The 13,032-nt window shown below is 38.6% G+C and overlaps 1 protein-coding gene across 1 annotated transcript in view; it reads left to right on the top strand.

The window, feature by feature from the left end:
- Window positions 1–13,032, top strand: part of eys (eyes shut) — a 64,402-nt gene that overhangs the window by 12,932 nt on the left and 38,438 nt on the right. Inside the window, exon 3 of the mRNA XM_015172931.3 lies at window positions 5,456–6,424. Coding sequence (XP_015028417.1) covers window positions 5,871–6,424 — 554 coding nt within the window. The 5' untranslated portion in view covers window positions 5,456–5,870. The remainder of the gene's footprint in view (window positions 1–5,455; window positions 6,425–13,032) is intronic.

Raw genomic sequence — 13,032 nt, 5'->3', positions numbered from 1 at the left:
TTGGCAAATCGATTTTCACGCGCTCTAATGTGCAAGCAACACAAGCGCACACGCAGCACTCGCACACCTCACCTCACCTCACCTCACCTTACCCTTGAGCTCGTATTGTTTGGCTGTGTGTTGCCTACTTTTGAGCGCCTGCAAACAATGAAACAGTTCGCCTGCACCAGCCAGGACTTTATTTGCTTTACCATTTCCTCAAATATTTGCAGAACGTTTACCTGAATTAATTAACAACATTTTAAAATGCCAACGAAAAGTCAGCACGTTAAGATCAAAACAGGACATAGAGCAGAAAACCAGAGAAAGCAAATTTATCTGATTTGCATTCTTTGACCTCAACATATTTAGAGATGACTCCTCGTATAATCGAAAAAGGACTGCAAGCCCAATTAACAGCTCAGGTGGTTCAGTTCACGGTTCAAGGTATTGCCTAAAGGTTAAGTTCGTGAAACTGTCTTTACCTACCTCTGGGTTCGAACCTTAGCGCGACAACATATTTTTATGTATACAAAAAAAACACCTTAAAGCCATGCATTAAAAAAGGGTAGTGTTTAGGCTAAGGTTAGTTTAATGCTTATTAAACTATGGAAATATGGGCTTAGTTCGATTATTTATTAAATTTGTGTTTGCAAAATTGGAATTAAGCCTTTAGGCAAGAGCTCAGGTTTAGCCCTTTCAGTTGTATGTTTCCCTGCCATTATGAATGTAATCAATATACTTAGAGTCAGGGCAAGAGAGTTACCTATAGCCCTGATATACTCCAATTATACCAAATATTGCGGTTATGCCCACCCTAGTCCCAAGTGAATATGAAATTTATACACCTTGGGATTACGGTCTTAAGTTCGAGAATAGATTCATCAAAAGAAATACATGACTACCTGCTTTAAACTGTTTGCAAAGTATTTGGTTGCAACGTTTTGCTGTTAACTTGTTTGTCGGCCAACGCTTTGTATAAACTCAAAGACCTTTACCATGTACATATTTAGAAAGAAGATTTTTTGGGTGCCGAAGATAAATATCCTTGAGAACGCCTTTTTTGCAACTATAGCACATAATAATACAGCTTTTATAAAGTCTGCAGTATTCATTTAATATTAATATATGGCCGGCACTCACTTTTCAAAACATACTAAACTAGAACTGATTTAGTTCAGCATCCGTATCTAGTTCTTTTGCAGTACGCATTTTGTGAGTTAGCTAATATACCCAATGCCAGGGTATAAGCAACTAGTTCCGAATAATAAACAATGACATTTTAATTAAATTTATGTGCACAAATTGCCTGCAGAGTCACAACAACAGGAAAAGCAAAGCAACAAAAAAAGAAAAAGAGCTACAATAATATGAACAACAATGCAGTTACTACTAAAACTGGCCAACAACTATTTCAGAAACTAGTTGAAGGCTTTTTTGTAAGCCAACAATTTTTTGGACAGCATCTCTGCTGACGACATTTCAATAGCCATTTTTTTTTCTTTGCCAATGCAATGAAAGTTTTCATGCAAAGCGCTTGAAGAGATTTTAGTTTAAAATTTATAAAATTAAATAAAATAAAAGTGAATAACTTAGTTGTGCTCGCTGGCCAAGTTTATAAACTCAAATTATCAATAACTCAACATTTCTATGAAATCGATCAAAAAACGGGTGAAAGCTTTTTTTCCAGCCCATACTTTATTTATTTTAAAGTATTTTATTTTTCAATTTTTCAGTTAGACAGACATATTTGTGTTTCACAAGCTTCGCAGTAAGGGGATTGCATAGTTATATACCCTGTAATAGGTTTTTGCATATATGTTTAGCAGGCAAGAGAAGGCTTCTCCAAACCAATTATCGGTATATTTTTCATGAAAATATAGAATATGAAAAAGTATATAACTTTTTTTTATCTATATCTTCCCCTGCATTTAATAAATACCAATTTTGAGACATAGTTTTCTGTGTTTTTTATAACATAAAAACTAAAACCGACTTTTGATCCTTAAAAAGTTTTTGGTTTTTGAGCAACTTCTTCACCCCATCCCTTAAATTGAATGTTGTTTATATATACACGCATTTGGAAAACATATTTCGATTTATAATAAAGGCCAGACTATACACATCGAAGGTATTCAATTTATTGAAAGTAAGCCCCCCTATGTCTAGCTAATTCTAGGATGGAATTAAAATATTATAATATATATTCGCTAACTTGAAGGCTTGCATAATCTGCAACTTCAGACTTGAGTATATGCTGAGTAAACGTTGCCTTTTTATCAGGCGCAGTTCTTTTAGTGTAGTACTTTTGTGTGACATCTGATACTGAGTAGATCTGCAGCAGTGTACCTATACATTAACAACTCGAGTCGCATTACTGTAAAGAATTTAACATAAAGATGCACGCTTTTCATTCCTAACTATGTTTCTTTGCTCATAACATTTACTTTATGTTAAATGTATGGTCCTTTGAAGGCTTTCCTTTCATCATTCAAGCATCTGATGGAACTGCATCTTTTCTTTCTTTCTTTCGCCAACTTGTAAGCCTGCTCATACCCTTCACTTAAGAGCCAAACTCGTACACATTTGTATAAACATATATATAAAGCCGGAGACCTGCTCATAATTACCCTGTAGATTACACATTTTGCCTAACAAGGCCCATTCATTAATGTCATCCAAAAGAGCAACAGCAGCAACGTCTGCAAATCTGCAACATTTTGTTGACACACCCACCGGACGGCAAACGGACCACGTTAATGACCCAACCCCCGTCCACAGCACAACTACCCTCTCCCACACTCAACAAAAAATTGCAGTTGTGCAAATGCCATAAGGAAGAAAAGGCAAAAAAGCAAAAAATGGAGACCAGCAAAAAGAAACCGAAGCAGCAGCAGCAGCAGAGCCGGTGCCAGGACGTGCTGCTCTGACTTTTTGGCGTAAGGACGCTGCGATTTGAATAGCACACGCACACATACACACAGAACACACGCACACACACAGGGTCTCACTTTTGCGCTAGTTAAATTTTCCGAAAATTTGCCGCTGCAGGTGTAACCAATTTGATGCCATTCCAGTTGCCTCGGTTGGAAATTGAAGAGCCGTGTTGCTGCTTGCAACAGCAGCAGCTGCGGCACTCGAAACCACTCGTAGCCCTGCCCAGAAAACACTCGAGAATGTCATACAGGAGGTAAAATTAATCTAGTAGGGAGTGCCCAGCTACCTAGCGCCAAGCTGACGTTGCAGACATTTGAACATTCTACTATACGAACACAAAAACACACACAGAGGGCAATTATTTGGCCCAAAGCTATATCTTAAAAAGTGTGTTTTGTTTACAATGTTTCTAGCAACTTGGGGCTTTAAGAAACAGGAAAATATTGCGAATCTGTGTAAAGTATTATCTACATAAGGCTACTTGTGCGTATTATTTAGGAGTATATATACTTTAGCCCATAGCTCATGAAATTTCAGATCTAGATCGTTTCTGATGAAAAATCTTTAGCTTTATGTCGTCGGCCTTAGCCGTGTCCACACATTTGCACAAGGCCATTGTCCGCATTGTACACAGGGTATAAGGCATAGCCTATACATAACGACATCAGCAGCCAGCCTGGCCCTGTCCCTATTGCCTACCCATTCCACTGAAACCGCCTAGTATCGTTGGTTGCAACGTGTTGCTAACGCGAAGTAAACACAATCATCCAAGTCCAGTCCGTACAGCTGGGCCGTTGCCATTGGGCAGGGCAAGGCAACAATGCAGCTAACCAGGAAAACAACCTTATTGTCATTTTGATGATCTATTGCAGCACGCCGCATCGTTGTGCCGGCTTTATGATTGCATGTTAGCATAGCTCTCTTTCTCACTCTTCCAGTCTGTAACTCTGTCAATCTCCCAGTGTGTATCAGTGCAATTGTGCTCATTGCCATAATCCCGAAGCATTATTACCCACTCGTTGTCCCACATCTGCGTTGTTGGCTTTACAAATGCAACATTCTACACATTACACATACGTCCCGTTGGCTGCTAACTTTTATTGCCCGGTCGCAACGTTAAGTCGAATTTATGTTGATGCTATACTGTCTCTCTTTCTCTGCGACTGTCTCTGGCTCTTTCTTTTAGAGCGGATTTTGCTTTGGCTTTTGGGTTTCTCCTGGCTTTATTGGCTGGCACATACGTTTTTGATCTTTTTTTGTTTTTTTTTGGCTACCAGCGCCTTAATTGACGTGCTCAGCTCGTCGCCAGTTTCAATTTTGAACTTGTCATGCACCATCTCTGCCTGCCTGTTCCGCTAGCACTATTTCTCGCGTATTTGCTATATATATATATATAAATATATATGTATGCTCTGCTGGCTGTCGCAAACAAAAAGTTGTTAACTTTTTTTGCTTCAGCACATGTGACTGGGATTTCCCGCTGCTCCCCGATGTGGTCTGGTCTGGTCTGAGCCATTCTGCTTTAATGGCCAAAACTAAGCACCTCTCACACATGTGCGAAAATATATGAAATGTGAACAAGTTGGAGCTTTTATTTTGACACATGATACGACGCACAGTGTGGCTGTTTGTCAATTTTTTTTTGGCTCAATCATACCATCTTTAAGGAATGAGATATTGTCAAAACGTTCACGTTCAAAGGTCAAAAATTTAATTTCTTCATCAAAATGTTAGCTATAATTTTAAGCGCTCTTCGGCCAACTGTGCGACTAACCTAACAATATGAAATGCTTTGAAATATTTTGCCAAATAGTTGAAACTGAGAATAAACTTTAGTTATCGCAAAAACACACAGGGAATATTAGTGCTTCAATGGCAGATGCGGCTCGTGTTCAGTTCAGTGCAACGCCGAAAGCAATTGATTTTATCACAAAACATTTTCTTTTTAATCATTTGTTCGATTTGCTTTTTTCATAATTTCCATTGTTTCATTTTGCAGCATCATAATAAGTTGTTATAATCTCTAACTATTGTTCATAACAAACAAAAGCAACAATTTTAAATTCACTAATAGCACCAATAGGAGTGCAATATTTACTTGGAGATACCCTCTATTTGGTTAAAGGTACATTTTGAATGGTGTTTTATTTTAATTCCGTACGAGAAGCGTTGGAGGATCCGCCCTTTTTTAGAGTTGTACAAGTTATTTTCAAATGTTTTAAAAAGTTAATAAAAACGATATTTAGTGCTCATTGGCTGTCATGATGCATCTGTAATGCAAAAACTGTATAGAATCAAATGGACATCGTTTTAAGTTTAGGAGAAAATTTGTGCTCATGTCGAATACTGCACACTGTACTTAACTTTTCGAATCCCGCACAATTAATAAAAAGTTTCTGAGCTCATGAATATTAATATATTCCAACATCCAAATTATCTTAATACAGGGTATAACAACAAGCAACAGTTACATGTACTTTGGCTACTTTATATTTTGGCGTTGTTAAAAATATGTTTTCTTTGTTTTTGTTTCCTGCAGCTTACAAATTGAAACCATGCAAAACTAAATTGCAACTGCAAAAATGTGAACAGCCAGTGGTGAAAGGAGCCAAAGCAGCAAAATAAAACCGAAACGAATACAGAATAAAACCAAATAATACATAATAATAATAATAATAATAAGAACGAATATTCCCCCAGTTGGCCACTGGCCAGTGAAATGCAGCGCCAAAGACTGTATCCGCAATAATGTGAGGCAATAAAAAACTAGTAACAGTCTAGTTGAGGGGGAGGTAAACATTTGCGAAGCAAACAATGCAAACTAATAAAGCACTTAAGAGGATTCTTCTAGCAGACAGCAATAGCAACAGCAAAAGCAACAATCAAACGGGCCACTGGGCGTATGATTAACATTGATAATCGGCAAAGAATTTTCATTATTTGCGCCGAGCGCCATGGAACGTGAGAATTTGAAACGTGAATTGTGCCGAAGGCGTGATGTTATTACTAATAAATGCATTAAATATGCTCAATCTACAACAACAATAACAACTGCAGCAACTACAACAACAACAGCAACAACAACGCCGCTAACGGCAAATGGAACAACAACCACTGGGCCAATACTGGAAGTGGCGCTTAGCAGCTCAACCACAAAGCCATTAACGGACATGCAACGAAACCACCTGCTAAAGATGCCAACTAAAACAGCAACAACAGCAACAGCAACAGCAACAGCGACAACGACAGCAACCAAAACAAAAGGACTACCAACAACAGTAAATTGTGCAAACTCAGCAGCAGCAGCAGCAGCAGCAGCTGCAGCAGGAGCAACAACAACAGCACAAAGCATTGCTAGGACATTAAGGACATTGGTACACAGCTGCCCACAGACTGGACTGCTCTTGACGCTCTGCCTCAGCCTGAGCCTGGTGTGCGTAAGCCAAGCGGGCTTCGCCTGCCTCAGCAATCCGTGTGTATTTGGCGTCTGCATCGATGGTCTGAACAGGTGAGTCAAGTCCTCCATATGCTGCAGCAGCAGCAGCAGCAGCAGGAGCAACTAAGTTGAATCCTTGCAACCATTGCTTATTATCGTCAAGCCAATAAACTCCGCTCAACACATTTCGAGTGGGCAATAAACTTGCACCACTTGAGAGCTAGCAGCACCAGCAGCAGTAGCTCCACTGGGCATCGATGCCCCCAGCACCGCAGCATGGCCCAACCCTTTGGCCCCTTTAACCCCATGCAAAAGGCAAGCATGTTGATGCCGCCACTTTGCAGGCAAATGAATTTGCCACACAGTTAGCCCCGCACCCCTCAAACCCACAAATTCAGCAATACTCTCTCTTATCTGGCCGCTCTTTGCCTTTTTATGCATGCCCCTCTTTAAAATGGGGCCAAGCTGTGGCTGCAGTGGGTGCCACTTCAGTGGGTCGCCCAGGAGGTTGAGGAGCGCTTTCAATTGCATAATCCGCTCATTATTAACATAGAGCGTGTCCGATGCACAGCCTTGGCCGCAGTAAATTATGTAGCTAATGTAGCATATTCTTTAAACTCTACACATGCTCCGCATCAGGTCTTTGCAGATTGCATATATTTACATTTGTGGAGATAAGTTGATAAGTCACAATATGAAACCAATTAAAGTAATTCTTATATTTAAATAACATATCAAGCAAGGTCACAAACTTATTTTCAAAGATCTTTGATCAAATTCATTTAAGGGGTGTTTCCTCATTTGGTGGAAATGAGGTCATGGTGGGCGTCGTTCCGTGCTCGAATTCATTCCGAAAGATCTATACGAAAAATCAATTGAGACGTGTTTCACATTTTTCGCAAAATAACTGGTAAGTTGGCGTACCATCCAATCGGTTCCAAGCTCACTTTCAAAGATCTTTAAGAGAACTTAATTCAAACGTCCCACGCCCGGTTATTATCCTATATAGACAAAGGTCGAAATTTCCTACCCCCATAACTCGGCCAAAAATCATTCGATTTCCACGAGGTTTGCCGTTTTGTTCATTGTTTGGCCTCTAAATTAATTAAGCATTTAAATCTGGATACTTTTTTTTTGGTCAAAATTCATGTGACAATGGTACTCATCCCACCCATCCTCAAAATACCTATATAGACATAGGTCAAAATTTCCCCCCCCCTAACTCGGTCAAATATCCTCCGATTTTCACGAGGTTTGGCTTTTTGTTCATTGTTTGGCCTCTAGATCAATTTGGCATCTAAATCTGGATACATTATTTTTGGTCAAAATTCATGTGACAATGGTACTCATCCTACCCATCCTCAAATATCCTATATAGACATAGGTCAAAATTTCCCCCCCCCCTAATTCGGTCAAATATCCTCCGATTTTCACGAGGTTTGGCTTTTTGTTCATTGTTTGGCCTCTAGATCAATTTGGCATCTAAATCTGGATACATTATTTTTGGTCAAAATTCATGTGACAATGGTACTCATCCTATCCATCCTCAAAATACCTACATATATAGACATAGGTCAAAATTTCCCACCCCCCTAACTCGGTCAAATATCCTCCGATTTTCACGAGGTTTTGCTTTTTGTTCATTGTTTGGCCTTTAGATCAATTTGGCATCTAAATCTCGGTACATTATTTTTTGGTCAAAATTCATGTGACAATGGTACTCATCCTCCCCATCCTCAAATATCCTATATAGACATAGGTCAAAATTTCCCACCCCCCCCCCCCCCCCCCCCCCTAATTCGGTCAAATATCCTCCGATTTTCACGAGGTTTGGCTTTTTGTTCATTGTTTGGCCTCTAGATCAATTTGGCATTTAAATCTGGACACATTATTTTTGGTCAAAATTCATGTGACAATGGTACTCATCCTCCCCATCCTCAAATATCCTATATAGACATAGGTCAGAATTTCCCACCCCCATAACTCGGTCAAATATCCACCGATTTTCACGAGGTTTGGCTTTTTGTTCATTGTTTGGCCTCTAGATAAATTTGGCATCTAAATCTGGATACATTATTTTTGGTCAAAATTCATGTGACAATGGTACTCATCCTCCCCATCCTCAAATATCCTATATAGACATAGGTCAAAATTTCCCACCCCCATAACTCGGTCAAATATCCTCCGATTTTCACGAGGTTTGGCTTTTTATTCATTGTTTGGCCTCTAGATTAATTTGTCATTTAAATCTGGATACATTATTTTTGGTCAAAATTCATGTGACAATGGTACTCATCCTACCCATCCTCAAAATACCTATATAGACATAGGTCAGAATTTCCCACCCCCATAACTCGGTCAAATATCCTCCGATTTTCACGGTGTTTTGCTTTTTATCCATTGTTTGGCCTCTAGATTAATTTAGCATTTAAATCTGGATACATTATTTTTGGTCAAAATTCATGTGACAATGGTACTCATCCTCCCCATCCTCAAATATCCTATATAGACATAGGTCAGAATTTCCCACCCCCATAACTCGGTCAAATATCCTCCGATTTTCACGATGTTTTGCTTTTTATCCATTGTTTGGCCTCTAGATTAATTTAGCATTTAAATCTGGATACATTATTTTTGGTCAAAATTCATGTGACAATGGTACTCATCCTCCCCATCCTCAAATATCCTATATAGACATAGGTCAGAATTTCCCACCCCCATAACTCGGTCAAATATCCTCCGATTTTCACGATGTTTTGCTTTTTATCCATTGTTTGGCCTCTAGATAAATTTGGCATCTAAATCTGGATACATTATTTTTGGTCAAAATTCATGTGACAATGGTACTCATCCTCCGCATCCTCAAAATATCTATATAGACATATGTCAGAATTTCCCAACCCCATAACTCGGTCAAAAATCATTCGATTTTCACGAGGTTTGCCGTTTTGTTCATTGTTTGGCCTCTAGATCAATTTGGCATTTAAATCTGGATACATTATTTTTGGTCAAAATTCATGTGACAATGGTACTCATCCTATCCATCCTCAAAATACCTACATATATAGACATAGGTCAAAATTTCCCACCCCCATAACTCGGTCAAATATCCTCCGATTTTCACGAGGTTTTGCTTTTTGTTCATTGTTTGGCCTTTAGATCAATTTGGCATCTAAATCTCGGTACATTATTTTTGGTCAAAATTCATGTGACAATGGTACTCATCCTACCCATCCTCAAATATCCAATATAGACATAGGTCAGAATTTCCCACCCCCATAACTCGGTCAAATATCCTCCTATTTTCACGAGGTTTTGCTTTTTATTCATTGTTTGGCCTCTTAATCAATTTGGCATTTAAATCTGGATACATTATTTTTGGTCAAAAGTTTTGTGATAATGGTACTCATCCCCCCCATCCTCAAATATCCTATATAGACATAGGTCAAAATTTTCCATCCCCATAACTCGGTCAAATATCCTCCGATTTTCACGAGGTTTTGCTTTTTGTTCATTGTTTAGCTTCTAGATTAATTTGGCATTTAAATCTGGATACATTATTTTTGGTCAAAATTCATGTGAAATGGTACTCATCCTACCCATCCTCAAATATCCCATATAGATATAGGTCAAAATTTCACACATCAAACAGTTTTTGATTGGCTTACCATCCAATCGGTTCCAAAACTCATTTTGAAAGATAAGCCCGCTAATATAGTATATACCTAAACATCAGCTTTCTGAGACTTATTATTTTCGAGCTTTTTGAGATAATAAGATATATAAACAGTTTGTATGTGTCTCAAGAAAATCAATCTGATATTCTAATTTCTTAATACCCTGGTCCTAAATTTGGCCTTTTCTGAAGAAAGTTCTAGCTATGTTTTCGTATTCTGCAGTTCCATGAAAGATTTTCTACTTAACACGAGATCTTTGGGATAGCAAGCATAAATATGTAATTGTTAAACATTGTGTATTTCCTTTTTTGGTACTTATGCTTGGGCAAAGGCATTTGACTTTTGTAAATTTGGTAATTTGGCGCCCTAAATAACACAGTACACAGGCACTTTAGGCAATTCCAGACATAACTACTGCACAAACAAGTCAAAGATGATGCGAACAGCGTTTCCACCTCTTTCTCTCTCCCTCTCTCTGGTTTGGTCCTGGCCAAGAACTTATGCAACTAAGTAGCTGGTATTTTATTTTACTACTTGCCGCGTTATATGCGACCTCTGAATGCGGCCAAAACCGGAAGCTGCTCTAACTCGAAACCTAAACAGAGCCAAGCATGTGGCACAGGCCACCCAATCTTACAGTCCGTGAATTTGCTCTATAAAAAGCGTTTACGATATTTTTTACGATATCTTGACTCAAAGCTGCAAGTCAAATGCGAGTCGAGGCAGAAGGTTGAAATGTTTTCTAGCGCGCTTTTCTTGACATAACCACCATTTAGCGAGAAAGAGGAAGAATCAGGGGGTGCCGCACTAGGGCTGCTTCTAAGGAGAATGCACAACTGGCCGGATAGAAGTTTATGCGCTGGCAAGCGAAATTTATAGTTGCAATTAAATTTAACACGATTCCATGAGATTTAAACGGAATAACTGAATAGTTTTGCCCATCTTAAAGTTTGCCAAAGCGTAAGGAAAACGGAAATTCGGTTATCCGAGTACATTGATATTTTATTGGTTTATCGTGGTTTATGTTCAACTAGTTTGTGGCAATGGCAGTATTTATGACTCATATCAGAGATGAGTGAGTTTTATAACAGTCGTTAAACTGGGTAAAGTCAAATGCTTGCCAAATTGTTGGCAAACATTCTGCAACAGAGCTTCAGCAAACGAGTTGAAAATAGATGTTATGGCAAAGATAAATAAAATAAAATAGAAATTAAAATAATTGATGATGTGTTAAGCTTTGCTTTTTCTCTAGAAGACTTTTTTGAAGGCCCTCATGTTGTCTTCCGTTGAGATTATTATCTTTATTGAAACAACTTAATTTGTTTGTACAATATAATGTGGTAGTTCCCTCATGTGATGTAAGACAGAATTTTGGGAAATTGGTCAGAATGAAAATTTTTCACAGGTTTATCATGAGCTATAGTTATATCTAAGCGTTAGAGTAATATATTCTGTGAACCTTAATCCGGGTAATACTCGGAAGTAATATGTATTTAGAATATGAATCCAAGCATCTAAACGTTTTCAGCCCCGTTTTGAAAAAACTAAGAGTTAAAGAAAATGCTGCAGAATTTTCCGATAAATCTCAAAAGCACATATCAGATTTTAACGAGATTTTATCAAACAACAAAGCTCTGTTTAACAATTCAAATTAAAATGCATGCATCATTTCACTGGTTCTCTTTAGCATTTTTGCTGTAGCTAAGCCATCAGATGGACTTGCAACAGCTAATGCGATGCCCCAAGGCCATTTATCTACTCAGTGCAATTGTTTTTGGCATGCCAACAAATCAGCAGGCCTCCAGGGTAAGCAAGTCCATGTCAAAGGCAACAGCATAACTTGTTGTTGTTTAGCCAATCCAATGGTCTCCTGAACAGAGCTGTGCAAATGCATCCAAATGTAATCCATAATAAAAGAGTGCAACCGCCAGCTCCCTGCCTCCCAACCCAGCCGACTACAAAAGTTCTTTAATTAAGCTGTGTAGCTGCAAACTTATTCTAGAGAGAGAGAGAGAGAGAGGGATCTGGAGGAGGGCAAGCCAGGAGACGTCTGCCATGTTAAGCCGTGTCGGTGACATTCCCCTGACACTTTTGCAGTTCCGAACGTTGCTGCTACTGTTACCGTTGCCGTAGCAGTTACCGTTCCTGTTGCTGCTGTCGTTTCCGTTTCCGTTTCAATTTCAATTCACTCTTAGCAGGAAAAACTAATCCCAATTGGCTACCAAATATTTATTTCCACTACTCAAGCGTAATGTTTCAAGTACGTTGGCCAAGTTTATAGCACTCGCCAGGACACTGAGCAAAATCCAGATACATTCCCCCACTAGATTTAGATACATTTGTATGTACATATGCGTCCATATGTATGTGTGTGCCACAGTCCAATCACTAGCAAATTGTGTAAGCACCATGTGCACATGCACAGAGCCAAATAGAATGGGCTGCAACGTACACATAAGCTTTTACGTTATACATTGAAAAGCTTTGAAAGCTCTAAGTAGGATTAAATGGGTGTAACACGGACTCCAATATCAAGAGCTGAAACGTGTATGTATGAGCTTTTATATCACACATTTAGGAGCTTTGAAAGCCCTTGAAAGCTCCCAGTAAGATTAAATACTGAAACTGTTACGTATATATAAGTATAATGAAGCGCATTGAAAAGAGTTTTAAAGCTTACCATTAAATATAAAATTAACTACTTGTGTGTTTTACCTTTTAATTTCCATATTGTTTTAATAAACCTATATTGCACTAATGGAATATATTAAATTTTTCGCAGACTTTGCAAAATAAAATTAGGTTTTTCTCAGTGTACTCGCTGCCTCTGTCCACATACTACACCATATTGTGCTATTTGTAAAACTATTTTTATCTAAAACGTTTTCTTGTTGTTATTTCACTTTTTCTACTCTTTTCGTTTTATGGGTTTGCCTACAAAACTTTTTTTGCTGAACGTTTGATGCATCATTGACACACCGTTGCGCCCACACCTACCAACTG

Source organism: Drosophila virilis, chromosome 4 (assembly GCF_030788295.1).
Source record: "Drosophila virilis strain 15010-1051.87 chromosome 4, Dvir_AGI_RSII-ME, whole genome shotgun sequence".
Lineage (NCBI taxonomy): Eukaryota > Metazoa > Arthropoda > Insecta > Diptera > Drosophilidae > Drosophila > Drosophila virilis.
The sequence above is the reverse complement of the archived record's forward strand: the minus strand, read 5'-3'. Positions and strand labels throughout refer to the sequence as shown.